Genomic DNA, 22405 nt, shown 5'->3' with positions numbered 1-22405 from the left:
CATAAAACCCTATACTTTAGGGTTGCATCATTAAACCGATTTAGATTATTAACGACCCTGTTAAATGTATGAAGGCCGCGAGTAATGTTTTCAACATGAATTACGTGCTCGGTTACCCGAGGCCTACCCTGACACGGGATCCCGCGAGACCACGGGCCTCGCCTGGTTTCCCTACCGAAGAAAGCCGGCTGGGCCCGCGAGCTAAGAGGGGCCTTGACCGTCACCTCAACCCTTGAAAATTACACTTCAAACACAATACACTAACACAAGAGAGGTGTATTACAATACTATAACCGTTTATTGTTGGATTTAGATCACTTTAAAAATATTATTTAAGAATACATGTTGTTGTGACTTGCATAACATGCCTGTATAACAAAATCATTATTAAAAAGAAACGTTACATACATTTTTTAAAATAATGGTAATTAAAATATGGTTTAGGGTTGGGCACGTAGATAGGGGCTGGAGTTAACGATTTTGGTTGCTTGTGTTGTGATCGAAACGTGATATTTTTTATATTTTTTTCTATCTACGTGGCTTTACCGAAAGACCAGAAGAATATGAATAAGTACACTGACGACAAAAAAAAACATCGTTAAAATCGGCGAGTGCAACACATAGACGTGAGTGACGATGGAACTTCGTGATGGGGTGGTTTTGTAGACGGGGCTGTGGCGATTGTTGTAGAGTTGCCGCTGGTGAAAATTATGTGGAGGCTGACGAAGGTGATGCAAATAATGTAATTGATTATGGTTTTGATAATGGTAGTGACGTTCATTATGTAAATTCATGTTTATGTTGTGATTATTCAGATGTTGATGTTGACAACGATAATGTTTATGTTATTGATGATAGTAATTATGATGACGATATTAGTAATAGTGATGTTGGTATTTTTAGTCGAAGAGATCGTTGCTGCTGCTTCTATTGACGATCAGGATAGTAATGACGATGTTGACCTCCCAGCATCACTTCAGACCACAGCGTGAGATAGCGCAAACCAACCACCTCCATCCTGGAAAAGGGTAACATTTCTAAAACATTATCATTGCCACCAATACGAGCAAGATCCCCATGATCAAAGTCAAATATTTGCCCTGCTCCAATGAGCATGGGGCAGTGCTAGTCAACATTAGCAGCCCTGCCTGAGGGGTGGAAATTTCACATTCCTATAAGCGAATTAAGCCTCTTCATAGGATAGGATAGAGACACCGGTGGTGCTATTCAGATTGATCAATGTCAGAAGATGATCTAATGATCATGATGATGGACTATGCTGACCCACTACTTTACAACTTTGAGCTGGGTCTGCTTACTCTTAATATAATGCTTCATTGATTAAAATACATTTATTCACAGAATATACATGCATTAAATCATAGTACTGATCATATTTGTCAAATGAAAATTATATGAAATGTGAATGTAATCAACAGAGAAAAAACGACAGAACACACAAGACATACAATACAAATGAGATAACAAACATGAGATAGTTGATGATTGTGCCACATTACAAATCTGAATCGTTACAACTCATTGAAAGTTACGGGAAGTGATGAATCATTACACGCCTTGTTCTGACACATTGACACCCAGTCGAATACTAATGTGAGGATGGTCATATGATACACGAGAAATCATGTTAGCAGTCATATGATACATTACGAGTCATACCTTGTTATCGGCACGATGAGATACAGTGTCCGATATAACACCAGCTCCCACGTCCACTCTGACAAAAAACAGAGATCACATGTTTAGCCGTATGGACAGTTGGGATAAACAGCCCAATGTGTCAATATATTGCAGTATGAGGGCCTCCCCACATCGTGCAGGTCATGTGGATGACGTGATCATACTTCACCATGCTGGTCAGTGCCGGTTGGTGAAGGTGGGGAGTACAGATATTGGAGCATATAAGTGCAGTACAGGAATTGAGTTATGTACTGCCGTCTGCTGCCCACTACATAATCCAGAAAAACTTAAGATTCGTAAGCACGTATTAATAACCACAAGCTCAAAGAGGTGGTGGTACCATTGATGCAATCCATGGCTGTGAGATGAACCAAGGTGACCAGGATCATTGCACAATGCAAACACCACTGCATCGCCAATCCCCAAAAATGCACACAAACACGTACTCTTATGACACACACACACAAACCGTGTCATTGTGGATTATAAGTGGGTATAATCATTGCCACCCTATATGTGACAACTGTGTTTACACTACACAGGGCAGTTAAAGTCAGTGTCATCCTGCTCAAACGAATGACGGACCACTCATCTTCATCGATGACCCCAAGCCGCTGGGGGAAATTCCACATTATCAAGGTGGTGGCCAGTCTATTTACAGAATGGTAACCTCTGTTGTTGACTTCTCCCACAAAAACGATGCTATTCATTTGATCAACCTTGGAGAGATGATTTTGATGGTAATCCTAAGCCGAGTCTAACCCTGATTAAGGTTTGAACTGGAAATCGTTTGGTTTCAGTTGAACAATATGATAATAAGGATACCCAATCAGATAACTTAGCAAAGCCCTTATTGGAGCTCATCGGCAGCTCTTACACTCCATTAAATGACATCCTTACTGTGTGTGGGTCCTGGGTTTTCTTAAGTCTGGCAGCTCCATGGACACCTGTGGGAGTCTTTGCTGGGATCCTGAAAATACATAATTCATCTTTATTTGAGTTCATCAGCATGGTATGCCAGATGGTCACTCACTCGCCTCGCATATTCGGTGTCATTGGGGTTCACGAGTATAATACACTTACTTTGATAAACACAGACCCACTCATTAATAATCACATGGCTGAAAGCCGACTGCCACTTTCCTTAATGCCTGTGATAGTGGAGCTCATCAGCACGCCACATGCACTTATTAACATACTCTGCAGTTGCCCTGATTTTGAAAACAAAATCATGATGCCGAGAAACACATCCTCCTGTATTGGAGCTTAGCTTTACATGACCAGATTGTCAATGTCACCGAGTCGAGAATACGGACATACAAAAATTGTATTAGGCCCAATTATCATTACATGATCAGGAGCTAGAATACAGCGTAATGCTTCCACTCTTATTACAACTCCTAATTTTGACACAACCAACCACTCTGCCACACTGTGACATTAATATTGGCTAAACATTTAATTGAGCTCATTACCCTGAAACCATCATAAATCTACTACCGCTCTAAATAGGGTTCATCACCACAGCCATCCTCTCATTGTCCCGTTGTATTTATAATACTGACAACACAATGCTTTGTTAACATTAGGGGTCATCAAGACCTTGCCATTCCCACCTGAAAGTGTGGATCCTTCAGGACTCGGGGTTGAGAGGGAGGGGCGAGGAGGGAGGGGCGGGATGGGAGAGATGGGGGGAGAAACTGCCTCAGTTGTTGGGAGCTGTTGCTGCTGTAGCTGTTGGAGTCTGCCCCAAGCAGCTGCCTGTTGCAGCGACAGCTGCTCCACCTGCTGCAGCAGGGAAGACCTTGCAGCTGCCTCCTGCCCAGTTGTGTGGAGGGGAAGCAGATAACAGAAGCAGAATCAATATCAGCAGTAGCAAAATATTAGCATTTTTATGACCAATGCAATTTGTATTTAGCATCTAAATGTGATCACTACTCCAGACGCTGTAAAGAAGGGGTGGGTGTTTTTTGTAAATAGAGGCATAAATAGGCAGAGGGAAAAGGGGAAGTCTTGAGCCTGGACTTGAACAGGGGCAAGGAATCAACAGGGTGGATTTAATGAGGTACGAGACATCCAGATCATGGGGGCAACAGAGAAGAATGAGCGACCTCCCACTGGAGGCATCATCATCATCTCACCTGTTTATCTCTCTCAGCATTTTTCTGTGACAGTTGTTGGGTTAGAACCTGAGCTGATTTCCCAGTAGTGCCTGAACATCAACACCAAGAAAGCAACCACAATACTAACATTGACAACTAAACCACCATCACAATAGTAAAAAAACAATGTTAAAAGCTGTGTGATGGTAATGGGTTGGAGATGATCAGCTGAGTCACCGGGACTAGACGAGCTGAGCGATGCCAGTGTGTGCCTGACGGTCATCATCTCCTCCTCCACAGAGACAACATGATGCTGCAGACGAACCTGTAACACCAACAGCATAATAAGCAGTAGCTTAAACACCATCATCAGCACCTCCTATTAGAACAGTTGGCTATGTATAGTGGAACAGTTCAACATACATGCATATATATTACCTACATCACCACCACCACCACCAAAAGATAAATAATTAACATCAGATAACATTATTTTCAACACATTATCACAGTAGCACTGTCATCTTGAGTATTCTGATCATTATTCACCTCATTGGTATCAACATCATCCTTATCAGAAACTACACGAAAATGTCATCAACATCATTTTCTAAATTTCACGCAATGAACCTCACCATTTATCACACAAGATCATACATTCATATTGTTAGCAAGCACCTAATAAGCACAGCCATGTGACCACCAAGCACACCGAAAGGTGCTGTTCGTGCAGAGCGAAAGGCAGCATGGTACCTGCAGGAGAGCGATGTCATCACGGGTTGACATCATCTCGGCTGTAATGGCGAGGAGGAGGGATCGCTCCTCACGCAGACGAGACACCTCGCTCCGGGTCTACCAATTAGCACCATCAACACCGTAGGCATTAGTAACATTTATATAACCATTATTAGCATCATTGTCAACAGAATCAATAACAACAATCATAATTAGTAACATCATTAATATCATGACCATGCATTCATATTACGAGCATCATCTTCACTACCACCATCACTACCAACAACACCACCACCGCAAATACCACTACCCATACCCACCACCGCCATAATAACCATCAACACCTCAGTGAGTAGTGATGTCACTTTCTCCAGGTTTCTCAGTGCAGCCTCTGCGTAGACCCACGGAGAAAGAGACTTTGGAGTCAAGGACTCCAAGTCTCTAGCATCTGGGGAGACAGATGCTTGAGACTCGGAGACACCCATGTCCGTGCGTCCACACTCCTTTACAGCAATCTCCAGTCGGGACAAAAGCTGATGAACCTTAGAGGCCAATTCTGGATCTGCATGAAGGTGAGGGAAAGGGAAAAGCATTTGCACAGTTGCTCAGTGTCACACACAAACCCTTGCAATGTCGTAAATATTATTATTGCTAAATGATTGATAAAACCATAATCACCATCACTGAATTATAAAAAAAACAACTCCACCATCATCATCCCTCTGGGGTTGATTAAATGAGTGGCACTCTTTTGTCTTAATTCAAAAGTAGTCAATTTCTTATTGAACAAGTGGCTCCCACCAGGGGAATGTGGACTTTCCACCACTCCCTCAGGGCTGTCAACAGAGATGAGTGGAACCACCTAGGCTTTGAATAATAATTTCATAAAAACAACATCTCACACAATAACAATAATTATATTCAATTTATCCAGGAAAGCCACACTAATATTCTCAAGGAGGAACCTGCATTCGGATGTTTAGTTTATTCCTTTTTAAGGAGCATTTGCATATGGGAGAACACTGCAGCACCCGGAGATAACCCATGCATGTGAAGGGAAAATACTCCCAAGGTATCTGTTCATGAACTCAGTCTGAGCCTTGGGTCTGGGTGTCTTTTTGTGGGTTCATTTCGGCTGTGTAGAATTTAGGAAGATGATGCTATGTTAATAAATGGTCATATTGGAGACGCTAAGCCATCTGTAATGAGGTCCTGGGTTCAAGCCTTGAGCGTGGGTGGCTCCCAGGAGGATAGTAATGGCCATGTCAGGTTTATAGATTATAATATCAGACATTCAGCTTGCACCACTGAGCTCAAGCTGCGGGGATTAGCCTCTCTTACATGGCCATTACGAATCCCTGAGTCAGCAACACTCGATCCCAGGGTGCGAACCTTGAAACTGGACCTCAGCGGTGCTGGTAATGTGTCTTCTCACCCTAGGGTGTACTTCCAATACCATGACCACAACAAATATCTTACCCTCAAAGTTACTATGCTTTCTGCTGCTGCTATCGATGCTGCTGTTGTTGTTGCTGTTGTTGTGACGCGAGTCTTTCTGTGGGAGGGTGTGATCGTTGTTTGCTGGGAGGCTCCCACCATCCTCCTTTGACTCTCCCTGGCAGAGTCGTGAGGCCACGCGCTGCACAGCTTCCGTGTTGTTAAGAGCGGCTGTGAATACACGTGCCCATATTGATGTACAGTACACACATACATCCAATATCTATATAGTCTTTTGCGGGTGAACCATATAAATTATGTTCTAGAAGCCCTATAAGGCTGAAACCTGGTAAAAAGATAACATGTTTGTAACTAGGAAAATCTAAATATTGTGAATTTTTTTCCCACAATCACTGTAATGCTATCATAAGAACAAGCCTGAAAAATCACTTCAGAGTATTTCAATGCTAAAGAAATTCCAACGTGTACCAAACAGCCTAAATGTGTGGTTTATAGAGAAGAGCTGTCTGTTTTTGGGCTGAATTCTCCATTAAGTTTCAACTTGGGCCCAATTTAGGATAGTGCTGCCTAGGGCTGGTCTAGAAAAATACAGCCTGGGCCTGTTTCTAAATGAGAAGCCCCTGACCTCCATGGGGGTTCGGCTGCGAAGAGGGAGTCACATCCAGGTCTTCGTCTGATTGGATGGATCGTGGGTCATGTGATCCCTTCCAATGATGTTCAGCTTCGCTTCCAATGTCGTTCAAAGCCTGAATGTGAGAGGTATGTTTACACCCACACGCAAATATACACACGTGTATAAACACACACCAACATGTACACACATACACACAAATATTACACGCATCACAAATAACGATGTATAGATTAATATAGTCACCAACTTAGACATTTCTTCTAGGAGAAATAAAGTGCATCCCGTAAAAGATATTAGTGGGTAGGTTGATGTGATGTCACATATATACACACACATACTGTACACCCATTTATACTAGGAAAACTTTTTAAAAGCTATTTTATTTTACCAAGTAAGGCCCAATAAGCAACCTGGCTACAAATGATAGGTAAACAAAGTGACTTATCACGTGGAAATTTATAGCGGCTAAATACTATAAACACATGTTTATAAACGTGGATAGAAAAACCGGAGGACCCGGAAAAAAATACATTCGACCACGGGGAGAACATGCAAATTCCAACTATATAGGCGTCGGGGTTGGGATTGAACCCACGGGGTAAAACAATTCCCCCAACTTACATTTCAAACACTTTTTGAGGCTAAACACATTTGCACAGTTTAATTTAATGTTAATTGGCTGATGTTGTGGTGTATGAAAGTGTAGTGAAATTTAAATGCTACGGTAGTGTGATTGTCAGGGCTAGTGTATGGACAAGGTACTGTACTGTCATATCAATATTATGAATACTGTTAGTGCTGAACGTAATGCCAGAGCTGTGAATATCTGCGCCACGACTATCATGTTTTGTGTAGAACAGTATTAGTATGTTGGCTAGTGTCGCGTGAATATCTGGGCTGGAGTAGTACATGTGTAGGGATAAAGCAATATTGTGTAGTGTGTCAGGACTATAGCGATTACTGTGGCACCGTGTTATTGCTGTAGCTCACCCGTGTTGCCATGACGGATTCACTGAGCAGGGAAAGCTGAGTGCGGCAAGGGGGTGGTGAGGCTAGGAGAGGGTCATACGAGGTCACGCCAGGGGCACGGGTCACGGCTGGGAAACCTGCACAAATACACACGAGAGACATACATGAGACAAACACATACGTACACAGATACATACCTATGGATGTATAGATGGAGACATTCACATATAATGAAGACAAACATACGTACAGAGCTACATAAATGGGCACATTAACGTAGACTCACGCATACACAAACATACATATCGACACAAAGATACATATAGAAACACAGAGACATATGAGCAATATATATAGAGACAAACATACAAGTGTATAGAAATGCTAACATAACAACATACATAAAATATGCATCTCTGATTTCACCTCATGATGTCATGATTGATCAGGTCAGCCCAGGTGAACATGTGCTGAATGGGACAGGAATGGGATCCTGGGGGCTGACATTTTCAACTCCTTGGTGTCAAATCGGCTGGGCTGGCATGGGACCACGAGCTGAGTGGGTGAGCTAGCAATTGCTCGATTTCATAAGTTGGTGAGTTTGTGAATGGGTGAGTTGTTGAGGGAGTGAGTTGGTGGATAATTTGGTGAGTGGGTGATAGTGAGGTGGAGAATTGGTGAAGAGGTAATTTGGAGAGGGCATCGGTTGGTCAGAGGGCATCGGTTGTACAAACCAGTGTGTCGGAAGAGTCTTTCTCCAAACGCACCCCTCGCATCCACCAGTGTTTGATCCGATTTTGACAGAACATCATGAATATCTCTCCATGGAGAGAGAACCTAGAGCACAAACACAGGGTAGTATGGATGGAGAGGCTTTGTAAACACACACAGACACATGCAAAGATCCCCCGTATAGCCTTGGGGCAAGTGTTGTAAGCAAGCACATATTACTAGGCAGCACAGCGCACGAGAGGGTGATGTGGCCAGGACCATGGTCAGCTTCCTTTTTCTTCCCTTTACTGAACATACCAGGTGCTCATTTATGGCCGAATCGACCTAGCAGGGGCTCAGAAGGGGTTCAGACATCACTCGATGGATTGATAGTGCAGTGTTATACTACAATACCATTGTGCCAGGCTAGTTGCACTTTGAGGCCACATGAAGTGTTGAAGGCTGGCAGGTCACGGGACAGACGGAGGTGTTATGGGCTGATAGAGATGACTGGCAGATGCACCACCTGTGCTCCCCACTGCCAACTGTGGTACACACACTCATAGATATACTGACCTCCCGTGTTACCATTGCGTTGTGCGATCCTGATCCACGAGACCAGGGCCGAGTTTCATTTGATGATCGGGAATTCTCGCGACGCTTCTCCTGCCAACGAAAATGCATAAAGGTTCATGATGGACATGTCAAAAACATCGATCCAGGACCAATTAAGCTGGTTAGGATACACTTTACCAACACGGTAGAGATCCAAGATTTAAGGTTCAATCCCAGGGATTGGGTGTAAATCTGTAAGATGGTTTATAATGATTATATCACACCAGCGATATTGACACAAAGCCAACACTCTTAAAATCCCAGGTTAATGCTCTGGGTCAGGTGTGTGTCTCTCTCAGAGGGTTCATAATGAGAATGTCAGAGACACTGAGCAAACACTGCTTTTGTCCTGGGTTTGAACAATGGGTTTGTGTGTGTTTATTAGAAGGGTTCAAAATGGGAGTGTCAGGTTTATAATGCCCATTTTAGGCAAGGCTTTGCCAAAAATATTGACCAAATGAGTGTGACCGGCACTCATTCATCTGTGACCCTGAGCCAGTGATGGAAATTCCACATTTTCATGGCAGGCTAAAAGCAGTCTGGTTATAGGATTTCTAATATCATCAACAAGCAAAGCTTAATCTTGATTTGAAGCAAAGCTTAACAGGAGGCAACTTACAAAGATAAGGTTAAAGGCCTAGTGTGGGAGCTTGCCAGTACACCATCCCACCCTTAGAGCTACTCAGACATGAAAAAATCCTCACCATCTCCTGAGGGGTGGCACGGTATACGGTGAGGTCAGAGACAGTGTCCTGTAACACGCAAATAAAAACAATGATAACCAGTGGATCCTTTGACAGATTGTTTGGGCAAGTGCTGTTAGCAAGCATCAGTTAAGGTGCCATATAAGGGCAGGTTTGGCCAGAGCCACGTGCAGCTGCATTTGTCTCGTCAGTGATAAAGTTAACACACCATACCAGGTACTTATTTAAGGCTGAGTTGATCTCCCTATGGGAGGCACAGAACAGGTTCGGGTATCACCGGCCACTAAGTCATATCAGAACCTATGAGCCGTGGCCGGGAATATAACCCAGGTTTGTAGTACAGTACATTGCGCCAGAATTTTGCCACCGAACATACTTGTGGGCAGGCTGGGTGGGCAATTTCATTATACTTCACCATATTGGCGAAGGCGACTGAATTTACGATGCTGCCCTCTGCTGCCTACACCGAAGCCCCACAGACACTTATTCTTCTTGGAACTGACTTTTGGAAATAAAAAAAACAATCGAGTTTTTTTTTCATTTTAGCCAAATTGTAGTTTTTTGGGGTGGGAGGGGGGTAGTGACTTGTTAGTTTTCGTAGTTCTTGTCAATTGCATTTATATATAACAAAAAAAAATCACATTTCTCGAGGTATTGCATACCTGTCAAACCCTTATCAGTGCCTACCTTATTACAGATCAATTCAGACCTTATTGGTCACCCCGTGCCCTTATAAATCCCAACGTCTATCCTACAAAGTCCCATCACAAGGGAGAAACACAAACAAATAGACATTTTTGTTGCTGTTGCCCGCATTGAAACGTTTGTATGCCGTATGAACCTGAAAACTCAATTTCCCTGCACAGGAATCAGGGTAAACCGTATGGGTTGACAAGATATGGTATTTTCTTATTTTCCCCAGTAAGCTCGCGGCACGGGGAAACTCACGTCCCACTCGGGCCTCCGTGTCGCTGTCTTCATCCGCAGCGGCCGACTCCGCGAGGACGGCGGAGGCATCGCCACTGTGGGGGAGAAACGCCGCTTGCCTTGAGGGGACATCCATTGAGTAGGTACGCAAACATCTGACAAAACTTGACCCCTCCCCCCATCCCTGTACGCACGCGGACTTTTTACATCCCCCACCTGCGTGCGTACGCTTGACGCACCCCCCACCCCGAATCCTATAGAACGACCGATATTTAATTCCACGCAGAAACGATCAAGGATTAATATTATTAAGGTGTTGAAGCAAACATAGTCCACCTCCGGCTGCATTAAAGAATTAAGTTGCCTACCTTGGCCACTTATTTTACCGAGCTGCGTGATAGCTGCAGAGTCAGGGGCACGGTGACACACGAAGTGACACCTCTCCCACAGTCCCACTTCTCCCGCTAGTACTTGTTGTCTGACAGCTGAAGACACTGAACTGTGGCTCATTTGAAGGCCAATGTAGACAAATTATTTTCGAGACTTCACCCCCCCCCCCATTTCCTATGCGTACGCACATTGTCAGTAGACCCCCCATACGCAAGCTACGCATTTGGGTTAACCCCCCATTTTGACTGCAAGTATCGTGGTTAATGCAGACATGAATCCTCGTAAAAAGGTTTCAGTTTTGTTGCCATAAAAAAAGAGGAAAACCCCTATTATTATTATACTTTGGTACTGGCAAAGGAGGTCTAATGAGGAGCCCTAAAGTCTGGCGCCGTGAGCCTCAAACCTCGCCAATGCTCTCCGAGCAAGCCTTGGTGTTGGCTATACGAGCTACGACCCATTGCAGCTAACATAAGGGATCATCTTGCCCAACACTCGGCACCCCTGACAAGCGAACCTTCTTCTTTGTGTTGCCCGTTGTGTACTCTTTGGTGTTTTCGGTAAAGTCATGTAGGTAAAAAAAAATAGAAATGAAAAAAATATTTAATCAGTATTTCCAAGATTGTATTATTTATCTGAAAGCATTATATAATTAGTATTTCTATTGTTTTATTATTTATTTTTATCTACGTGACTTTACCGAAAAAACCTAAGAGTATGAATCCTTGCAGTCACGAAAGCTTCAAATCTAGAATTGCCCTTTGTGTGTTGACCTTTTAAACGCCTCCCCCCCCCCCCCCGCTATGGCGCTCGGTGCCGGCTGCGCACCCGAAGTTGTGTACACGATCTCTCCCTTGGGGTGGGTGGTAAAGTCTGTCCGTCTGATGAGGCCGGTTGTGATAAGTTACCGGCGAGTAAACGTCGTCCTCGGATCTGTAAAATGTTGTGGATTTGCTTCTTTCACCACGCCGCACTCGCGTCACGAATTGGCGCCTTCTGTTTACGTGGACTACGAAGCTGACGACGTTGGGCCGTGTCGGGTTTTAACGACACAACATTTACTGCGATCTCACCCAACAACAACAACAAAACCCCACCTCTGTTGTGGACGACCTTCTTCTACAACCAACCTCCTTCCACCTTCCGCCGAACTTTCAGCCTCTGAACGCCACCGCCGCCGTCGTCGTTTGAAGCGCGCGCTCACAGCGCGGGCCCCGATGACGTCACCGCCGCAAGCTTTACAGCGATGACGTCGTGTAAACGCATCGCGGCGATGACGTCGTGTAAACGCATCGCGGCGATGACGTCGTGTAAACGCATCGCGGCGATGACGTCGTGTAAACGCATCGCGGGTGACGTCACGATGACACCGTTGTTACGTGGGGGGGGGGGGTTTGCTGCGTCTTATAATCCGGCAGGGTGGCGCGTGTGTTATGTTTTGTGTTGTTTTATGTGGTGTTTAATGTTGTGTGTTGTGTTATGTTGTTTGTGTGTTCGGTTTTATGTGTTGTTTTGTGTGGGTTTATGTGTTGTGCGTTTTGTGTTATGCTGTGTTAGGTGTGTTGTGTTTTATGCGTTTATTGTGTCGTGTGTTACGTGTGTTGTGTTGCATGTGTATTGTTATGTTGTGTGTATTATGTTGTGTGTTTTGTGTATTGTGTTGTGTGTTATGTTGTGTTATGCTGTGTGTTAGGTGTGTTGTGTGTATTGTGTTGTGTTGCATCTGTATTGTGTTATGTTGTGTTTTATGTATATTGTGTTATGCTGTGTGTTAGGTGTTTTGTTTGTATTGCGTTATGTTGTGTGTTATGTATATTGTGTTATGTTGTGTTATGCTGTGTGTTAGGTGTGTTGCGTGTATTGTGTTGTGTTGCATGTGTATTGTGTTATGTTGTGTGTTATGTGTGTGTTGTGTGTGGGGAGCGGTAGTGTCGTAGCGGTTAGCGCAGAGTGCGCTACGAACCTGGCACACCCGAGTTCGATTCCCGCTCACAGCGACGAGCATCTCAACCTGTCATGGGCCACCCCTAGGTTGACTGAGCCTTAAATGTGTCGCTGGTGCGGTGTGTAGTAAAGGTGGCCACGAGTGGGGTGTGGGGGGTGCACGGAGAGTCCCTTGTGGGACTCTGCTGGACAACTGTGAAAAATAGATTTTTAGCTCATCCGATTCCTCCAGTTTAATACATATTATTAAGATTCTCGTTTGGGGCCGTCCATAAATGACGTCACGCGATTTTGGACGATTTTTGACCCCCCCCTCGTCACACGGCGTCACAAAAAGTCAGACCCAGCTTAAATGACGTCACAAAGCTTTGCCCCCCCCCCCAAAAAAAATAAAACATGCTTCAAATCGCTTTAAACTATTGTCATTGTAGTGCGTATTTAATGTGGCGCTGCACTCTGATGTTGTAGGAGAAAAAATGTATTAAGTCTAATTAAGTAGAATGTGATGGGACGTCACATCTCAAACCCCCCCTCGTCACAAATGTCTGACCCCCCCCCCCCTAGGTGCGTGACGTCATTTATGGACGGCCCCTTATTTGCAGTGCTTAGGAACCAGAATTGAGCCTCTAAACTAAACCACTCCTTACCCAATCAAACAAAAATTCAGCGAAGGTTTTTTTTTTTACAAAATTCAAGTAACTTTTTATTTTTGCGCGTATGTGTACAAAATAAAATACTGTAAATGCTGGAGTTAATTGTATGCGTTTGCATGTTCGTTAATATTCATTGACTTTTCATGAGGCGAGAACCCATTGAGGACCATCCATTCTTGTCACCCTCTGGATCACGTCGTCCCGTCCTGACCAAACAACATGGCCAGCCGCTGATAGGACATCTCTTCTCCCATCTCCTCCTCCGCCTCCTCAGCCTCCACACCACCCTCCATCTCCTCGCTATCCTTCACCACCACCTCCTCAACGGGCACCACCACCATTGAGCAGAGCAGCGGCTGTTGTGGTGTTGACGGTACAGACGATGGTGCCGATGGTAGTTCCGTTGATATTGTAGGCGTCATTGAAGCTGCTGATTGTATCGTTGTCGGTACGAATGATTGCAGTGATTGTGGTGCTGATGCTACTGGCAGAGGGACAGGTGATGACACTGACGATGAAACTGGAGGTACAATTGATGGTACTGGTGTAGGTGCCATTAATAGTCCTGGTGCAACCTGAAATTCAGAAGACACCATTGATGCTACCGATGCTACTGGACATCACATCGATGTTTCTGGAAGTCCTAAAGAAACCACCGACGAAACCGGAGGCATCACCGTCGATGGTCTGGAAGCTCCTGAAGACACCATTGATGCGACAGGGGACACCACCGGTGACGGCGTTGAAGGTCCTGACGAGAGCGCCGACAGTTGAGGCGCTCGACGTAGACTCGATACGACCGACAGTCCTGAAGAACATTCCGCTGGTGCCGCTTCTTCTTCTGCCGGCGCCGTCGTTGCACCTCGAGCCCGGAGATGTCGGCGCGCGTGCTGCCTCAGCCCGGCCTGCTGCGCGAAACAGGCGCTGCACTCGACGCAGCGGTAGGGCTTCTCGCCCGTGTGCACCCGCGCGTGCACCTTGAGGAAGGAGCTCCGGGCAAACGTCTTCCCGCACTCCTCGCACTGCCCCCCCCCACACCAGACAAGGATGAAAAAGGATGCCCCCCAACACACCCGTGTTATTGCCTTGGACAGAATATTGGGGGGAAATTGCTGTTAGTGAGCACCTACGAAGGCCGGCACGGCACACGAGGGGGGTTGGGTGGCCAGCACCATGCCCTGCCGCCTTTCTCCCTGTCGTGGAGATGTTTACACACAGCACCAGGTACTCGTTCAAGGCCGAGTGAACCTAGGGGAGGCCCAGAACTGGTTGGGATAATCAGTTGCTGAGCAGATCAATGTGGTCAGTTGATTTTAAAGCTTTTCCACGTGTGAATGCATTAAGCTCAATCCATCTGTTGGTTCGCCTGCCAATGTGTCACACGCAGGCACAGTAATGCTCTTAAAGATGATCCAATATAAAGTTGTAGTTGCTATGACGGATTTACTCCATTGAATACCAGCCAAATTGATCAATTGTTGCCAAACACTTGGTGATAAAATAAATTGCGATGATTTGTAAGCCTTCAAAAATAAACATCTCTGGATAGCCCACACACACTGTTGGGACACGTGCTATTCGCGAGCACCTATAAAGGCCAGCATGGCGCACAAGGGGGTTGTGTAGACAGCACCCTGCCCAACCGGCTTTTGTCTCCTCAATGCTGATGTTTTTATTACTAAACACCAGGTAATCATTTATGGCCGAGTCGACCTAGGAGAGACTCAGAATTGGTTCTGATATCACTCACCACTGATGTGAACCCTAATTTGAATTAAACTGATGCAAGTGTGGATACCAGTAGTGCTTCCTGTGTCTGATAGACATTATGATCCTGGTACGGCCATTATCAACCCAACACAACCATTATGAACCCAAAACAGGCATTGTTAATCCAACAAGGCGCTGATGAACCTGCCACGGCCATTACGAACTGACACATGCAGACACCCAGATCTAGCACTGTAACCCATATTTCACCCATATGCTGCTCACCTTAAAGGCCTTGATACCGGAGTGGACGACGCGGTGCTGGCTGAGGTTGGACGAGTGTCGGAACTGTTTTCCGCACTCCTCGCACACGTATGGCCTCTCCCCCGTGTGCGTGCGTCTGTGGTAGACCAGGTACGCGCGGTCCGCAAAGACCCGGCCACAATCTTGGCATGGGTGACTCTTCCAGCCACCGTCTTCACCACCACCACCACCATCGCTCGATGGCACCGAGGGGTTAGACGACGATGACAACGCAGGAAATGATGACGTCGTAGAAGACTGAGCAGCAGCAGACGGAATTGAAGAATATTGCGAAGGCGATAAACTCCGAGAAGCGTCGTGGAAATAACATTGAGCTAAAGTTCGGTCAGACAAACACTGAGCAGAAGATAAAGAACAATCAGATGAAGACAGTGCAGACGGTAATGTTGAAATGGAAGCAGCGCTGAAAGCAGGAGTGAAAGCAGTGGTGGCAGCAGTAGCACCACCATCACCGCAAATACCACTCTCATCGCCACCATCACCATAACTACGACCGCTCAGAAAATCACCATCAACACCCACGAAACCACTACCACCACAACTACCCACAGAGCCACCTTGAGCAACACAACCCTCTCCACTACTTTCGGCAGTACCGCCAACAGCGGCAGCAGAGGCAAGTTTCCTCTGGCGCCAGTGCACCCTGCGGTGCTTCACCATCACGGCCTTCTGCGTGAAGGCCCTGCCGCACTCGGCGCACACGAAGGGCCTCTCGCCCGTATGCGTGCGCGCGTGTCTCAGCAGCACGGACGGCCGCGCGAACTTCTTCCCGCAGAAACCGCAGGCGTGCGGCTCGCGGCACAACCCCGGCACCGCTGCGTGCCGGGCCACCGCGGCGGCATTCCGAAACTCCCTGCCGCACTTGGCGCAGGAGAAAACCGCGGGACTGGCCGTGGCACGCACGAGACTGGCAGCAGTAGTAGCAGCAGCAGTAGCATCTCCGGCACCAATGCCAACATCACCACATTCACCACCAACACCACCGTCATCGCTGCCAGCACTTCGGCCGCCAGTGCCAATGCTGCCGCCACCACCAATCCCATCGCCAACATTCCTATCACCGCCACCGCCATTGCCGCTACCGTGCAGTGCGGCCTCGTGCCGGGCCAATGACCCGGAATGCCGGAACGCGCGGCCGCACTCGCGGCAGACGTGGCGCTTGGTCTCGGGGCCCCCGTGCGTCGCCTCGTGTCGTCTCAGCGCCGAGGGCTTGGCGAAACGACGGCCACACACGGCGCAGGCGTGCGCGGGGGCCGGCGACTTCGCCGGCAAAGATGACGACGTCGACAGCGGGCAGGCGGACGCGGCATGGTGCGAGCGCTGGTGGGCGTTGCGGTCCGAGCGATCCGAGAAACTTCTTCCGCACTCGGCACAGGAGAAGGGCTTCTCTCCCGTGTGCGTACGCCGGTGGCTCGCCAGGTACGAGCGCAGGCGGAAGCGCTTGCCGCAGCCCGGGCAGCCGAAGGGCTTCTCACCCGTGTGGATCGACTGGTGGCGGCGCAGGTCAGCCGCTTTGCCAAAGGTCATGCCACAGACGGGGCACGGCAGACGGCGCCCAGTGGGGGCGGTGATGGCGGCGATGCTGGTGGTGCCGGCGGCAGCGGGGTCAGTTTGGGTGTGAAACTTCGTGGTTGCGTTACTGTCGCCATCCCCGTCACCGTCTTCCACGCGGTCGTCAGCGCCGCGAGCTGAAAGAGACGCAGACGCAAACGGTTAGGGGGGTGGTGAGGCCGGTTGATGGAGGGGAGGGGGCGGTGATGATAGTGATGTTGGTAGGGCTGGTTATGGTTTTTTGTGGTGGTTGTTGATGATCATGCTGGTGGTGGTAGTGGTGATTGTGGTGAAGGTGATTGTGGTGGTATTGGTGGAGATTTTGTTGGTAGTGGTGGTAATGATTGTGGAGATGGCAGTATTGATGTTGTTTTCTATGTTGTATTTCATTCCATCTGTGCTATTTGCGTCTTGTCATGTGATGCAGAACCTATTTGTAGCTCTCACAGTAAGCAATGCATCACCGCGTGATAATAGACGGTGCACAGGAGATACCTGTGCGACTGTTCTTCAGAGAACCCTTCAAGTGACCTTTATTGACGCCAATGGACGCACTTCCCACGTGCTCTGCTACAACAAGTGTTCATCGCATGGCAGTCAAGCGGACGTCTTCAATCCTCGGAGCTGGGTTTTATCCGAAGTTAAAACCAAATTCAAATGCGATGGCTTTTGTGCGTTCATTGGTCACCGAACTGAGACCATTCAACTCACGACAATTTAAATCACGGGCGGCTGAAAGTCGGAATTGAACCCACAATTGATACGTGGGTGGGGTGGATGTTGCAGTGGTGATGGTTGTTGCAGTGGTGGTCGTGGTGATATGGTGGTGGGCGGTGGTAGTTGTGGTGAAGGTGATGGTAGTGGTGTTGGTATAGTATTTATTATCGCGATGGTAGTGGTGAATGTATCGGTGTTGGTGGTGACGGGAGCGGAGCGGTAGTGTAGCGGTAAGAGCGTTGCGCTACGAACCTGGCGACCCGGTCACGGTCCAACACCGGTGACGATTATCCCAACCAGTGCTGGGCCTCTCCTAGGTCGACTCAGCCTCAAATGTGTAAACATCGCCACTGGGGAGACAAAGGCGGCCACCCACCCCCTCGTGTGCCGTGCCGGCCTTCATAGGTGCTCGCTAACAGCACTTGCCCCGACAGTCTGTTACAGGCTACACGGGGGATCTTTGTCTTTGGTACAGATGATGGGAGTAATGATGTAAATAGTGACGTAATATAACTCATGATGTAAGTGAAGTTAGCGGTGTTGTAATGATGTTACTGGCGATGTTGTTAGCGGTGACGGTAGCGGTGATGTTAGTGGTGATGGCTGTAGTGGTATAGTGGTCGTCGTTGGTGATGTTCGCCGTGGTGGTAGCGATCGTCTCACCTCTCCTTCCTCTCGGGGTGAGCCTCCCGGTCTGTCTCTGTGTCCCCGCGTGTCTCCGCATCCCCACGTCTCTGGGAGCGAACCCACACCCCCGTCGTGACTCAGTCGGCCCCCGCGTTTATCTCTGCATCAGTAGGCGCGTTCGTCCTCAAGCGCTCCGGCGTCGCCGAAACTCCGTATCGCAGTGAACATCTCTGCGCGTATCGGTTTCGACTTCCCTCTTGTGTGGGGTGTCCCCTACCCCACCGCCCGTGCTCACAGACCCTCCTCCATGAGCCTCACTCTCCTCCACTGACCACACGACGGCCGCCGTGAGTTTCTCGAGTCGGAAGCGATGCTCGTCGCGACGCAGATGACGATCGTTGGTGATGCTGCTGCTGTTGATGATGACGATGTTGGCGACGTTTGTGATGGTGGTGGTGGCGGCGGCGACGCCTCCCGACTGCGATGCCCGTGTTGGGGGCGAGGGAACAGCGCCCTCACCCCGAGCAGCCGGGGATGGGTGGGAGTCGCTCACCCAGGCGTTCTCATCCGGCTATGCCGTCCCTTGCAGTCCAACGCGCACGTGGTTTGGGTGTGCGCGCACGTGCTCCTGGTGTGCGCGCACGTGGTCCGGGTGTGCGCGCACGTGGTCCGGGTGTGCGCGCACGTGGTCCGGGTGTGCGCGCACGTGCTCCTGGTGTGCGCGCACGTGGTCCGGGTGTGCGCGCACGTGGTCCGGGTGTGCGCGCACGTGGTCCGGGTGTGCGCGCACGTGGTCCGGGTGTGCGCGCACGTGGTCCGGGTGTGCGCGCACGTGGTCCGGGTGTGCGCGCACGTGGTCCGGGTGTGCGCGCACGTGGTCCGGGTGTGCGCGCACGTGGTCCGGGTGTGCGCGCACGTGGTCCGGGTGTGCGCGCACGTGGTCCGGGTGTGCGCGCACGTGGTCCGGGTGTGCGCGCACGTGGTCCGGGTGTGCGCGCACGTGGTCCGGGTGTGCGCGCACGTGGTCCGGGTGTGCGCGCACGTGGTCCGGGTGTGCGCGCACGTTGTCCGGGTGTGCGCGCACGTGGTCCGGGTGTGCGCGCACGTGGTCCGGGTGTGCGCGCACGTGGTCCGGGTGTGCGCGCACGTGGTCCTGGTGTGCGCGAACCGGAGCACGTGCGCGCAAATTGCGCTACAAACCCGGGCCACCCGACTATCAATTCCTGCCGCTCACGGCCACCAGCACCAGTGACGATTTTTTCTGATCCTGGCCTGGGCCTCACCTAGGTCGACTCAGCCTGAAATCAGTGAGGTGTGTAAAGCATCGCCACTGGGGAGACAAAGGCAGTTGGGCGTGGGGCTGCTCACACCCCGTCCACCACCTCGTGTACCGGAGCGGCCCTGATAGTCTGTTAAAGGCTATGTGGGTGGGTGGGGGGGGGGTCTTTGTCTTTCACATGTATTACTCTACACGCAAGCACCTCTCCACGCTTCTTTGCACTCATCAGATTTTGTTATGCAGTAATGTATTCATAATTGTCCATATTTATGATCAATGTCAAAGCAGGTGATGTAAAAAATACTTTCATATTTTAAATGAACACGACTGTGTTGCTTTTCATTCAGTTCTGCTTTACAAAAAGCGCCCTTACCCGCTGTTGTCAGCGTCTTTGATTTAATCGTTTTTACCCCATTACACCTTTAATAAGTCCGATGTGTACGCACTGATGCGTTTCCAGTTTTATCCCTCTGGCAGATAGAACTTAATACATACTAATTTAGTTTTGCTCATTTATCCAACTTTTCAGCCTTTAAGTTCTTAAATTATGTAGTTAATTTCCATTGGTATGACTGTCGGAAAATGAGGTTAATAATTTTTCTTAGTATGTGTATGGATTTATATATCACATTTTTAAAAATATTGTCACTGATTTGTATTTCCTTACTCTACATAAAATCTCAGTCTCGCTGTTCTTTCTTTGTAAATAATTTTAATTTCTGAAAATATCTTTTTTAAGGCCTTGCTTTTGTGAGAACTTGGATTACTGCAGTTTTGACCAAATCAAATTATTTCGTGTGAATGGCATGTTTGTCTAAATACGACTTGCTTGCGTGGTTGATTGGTTTGGGTCTCTCATCTTCGTGAACAATGCTTACCTAAAATGTGCATACACCACCCGTTCTTACAATGCCAGGAAAAGCTTAATTTTATTAAAATTCGGATATGGATGGGGTTTACTAGACTGTACTTTGGAAACAATCAGAAACAAAATATCGTGGATGAAAATCCAGAAAATTAGTTTCATAAAACGAGGTATTGGTGTTTGTTTATTTCAAAAATAAACAACTGACATGTGACGACAGTTCACAATGATGACCGCTTGTGATGAACTAAAATGCGTCTAATTCCAAGAGTGATTTTTTAAATTATCCACACTTGCTCCAGATGTTTCACAAATGTGGCCAATGTCATGTCTGGGTAAAGCTGCCAAAACAAATTAAAGTATACATTTGAGTTAACTTTAAGAGGTCAGGCCTTGCTGATGAAATTCAGTGAATATGAAACAGGAGAATGGCTGAAATGTTTAGGAAATTCTCAATGGGAAACCAGAGGTGAGAGTTGAACTATTTTTTACAATCTATTTTGGGGTCGCATGACTGAGCACAGTCGATAGGTCAACTGTAGCGTTAAGCAAACGTTTGAGTTAGAAGTAATCTCTTACTGAACAACTTAGAAGTCAGATGATTCTGACTTGTAAATGCAAGTTCATTTAGATGATTCTAGGAATCTCATGGTGGCTCAGAACAGAACGTGGCAAGAAAGCAAAGTAGACTAGCATTCTAGTTCAGCCACGTACTGGGCGTTTAACTCAATCAATAATAATTATAAGTTCTGTATGAGATTTAAATGTAATCCCTAATAATACACAGCAATGTTGCTGCACAGCTTAAATTCACTTGACAGACTAAAAACTGCAGCGTGCAAGTGAAAGGGCGATCACATGACCCTCGGGACCTGTGATACGTTTCTCGCTCATGTATCCCGATGAGACTATAGAGTATGTTTAAATAAAAAAGTGAAACATCCTTACTCTTTGGCTCTTTTGGGAAAGCGCTTTCTCACCTGATGGACGCTTGTGTTGCGCCCGAAACGTCGTGATTTCTCTTATTTTATACCTACGTGACTTTACCGAAAGAACCAAAGAGTATGGATTTCTGCAGTCACGAAAGCTTCAAATCAAGATTGAAACATCCTTATTGAGAAACTTTTTCAGGTTTTCCCCTTGTGTCCTTAAAGCTGTTTAAGTTTTCTATTTTAAAACCATGTTCAAAGTAACGTGGCAGTTAAAATGTGAGGCTGGAGTCAATGCATACCACAAAAGGTACAATATTTGTAAAAATTGCCCATGATTTGAAGGTAATGTTCAATTTTACCACCTGAAAATTAATTTTACTAAAATAGTATGCGAATGTGAAGATACATTTACACAAAGGCCCAAAACCTCATCTGGAGCATTAATCGAAGATATAATCAGGAGGAGGTTGTGATCAGTGGGACACGCGTGCATGGTGGAGGAGGGCAGGTTAGTTCGACAAGACACTGCACAGTGGCACCCAGAGGCAGGTAAGCAAGAGGATGACCAGAAGTGAAATGTCATGGGCCAGACCTAAATCTAGGTGATCATGATGAGACTGTATTATTGATCTTTGGAGAGCAGGTGTGGACTGCGCAACCGTTCAGGAATAGAGCAGAATGAAGCGATGCCGAAGTTTGGTCGCACCAATGACAGCGGCTGTGACGACCTCTTGACAGTGACTTTGATGTCTTTTCAACTCTGCTTATGGAAACGTTTTTAACCCTCAAGTTACATTTGCCATGAAGCACATTTTTTTATTTTCCGATTTTAATTTTAAATATTCCTACTGCTTGAC

General features: G+C 47.2%; 2 protein-coding genes across 2 annotated transcripts; both read right to left on the bottom strand.

The window, feature by feature from the left end:
- Positions 1-299: 299 nt before the first annotated feature.
- On the bottom strand, positions 300-12186 carry SPICE1 (spindle and centriole associated protein 1). Its single transcript, XM_061558165.1, has 16 exons — positions 12044-12186; positions 10581-10654; positions 9633-9680; positions 8890-8979; positions 8337-8439; positions 7624-7739; positions 6625-6745; positions 6021-6209; positions 4886-5103; positions 4557-4655; positions 4041-4128; positions 3843-3913; positions 3318-3519; positions 2602-2671; positions 1681-1738; positions 300-1018 (listed from the first exon to the last, which is right to left on the bottom strand). Exons 2-16 carry the CDS (start codon positions 10647-10649, stop codon positions 977-979), a joined length of 1584 nt encoding a protein of 527 aa, XP_061414149.1. The 5' UTR covers positions 10650-10654; positions 12044-12186; the 3' UTR covers positions 300-976.
- A 1421-nt stretch (positions 12187-13607) lies between these two features.
- Positions 13608-19086, bottom strand: LOC133346516 (zinc finger protein 420-like). Its single transcript, XM_061558156.1, has 3 exons — positions 18509-19086; positions 15539-17265; positions 13608-14565 (listed from the first exon to the last, which is right to left on the bottom strand). The coding sequence occupies exons 1-3, from the start codon at positions 18567-18569 to the stop codon at positions 14164-14166; spliced, it is 2190 nt and encodes a 729-aa protein (XP_061414140.1). The 5' UTR covers positions 18570-19086; the 3' UTR covers positions 13608-14163.
- Between the last annotated feature and the right edge of the window lie 3319 nt (positions 19087-22405).

The sequence above is a fragment of the Lethenteron reissneri genome, chromosome 24, assembly GCF_015708825.2.
Source record: "Lethenteron reissneri isolate LAM-NWPU_2019-01 chromosome 24, ASM1570882v1, whole genome shotgun sequence".
Taxonomy (NCBI): domain Eukaryota; kingdom Metazoa; phylum Chordata; class Hyperoartia; order Petromyzontiformes; family Petromyzontidae; genus Lethenteron; species Lethenteron reissneri.
The sequence above is the reverse complement of the archived record's forward strand: the minus strand, read 5'-3'. Positions and strand labels throughout refer to the sequence as shown.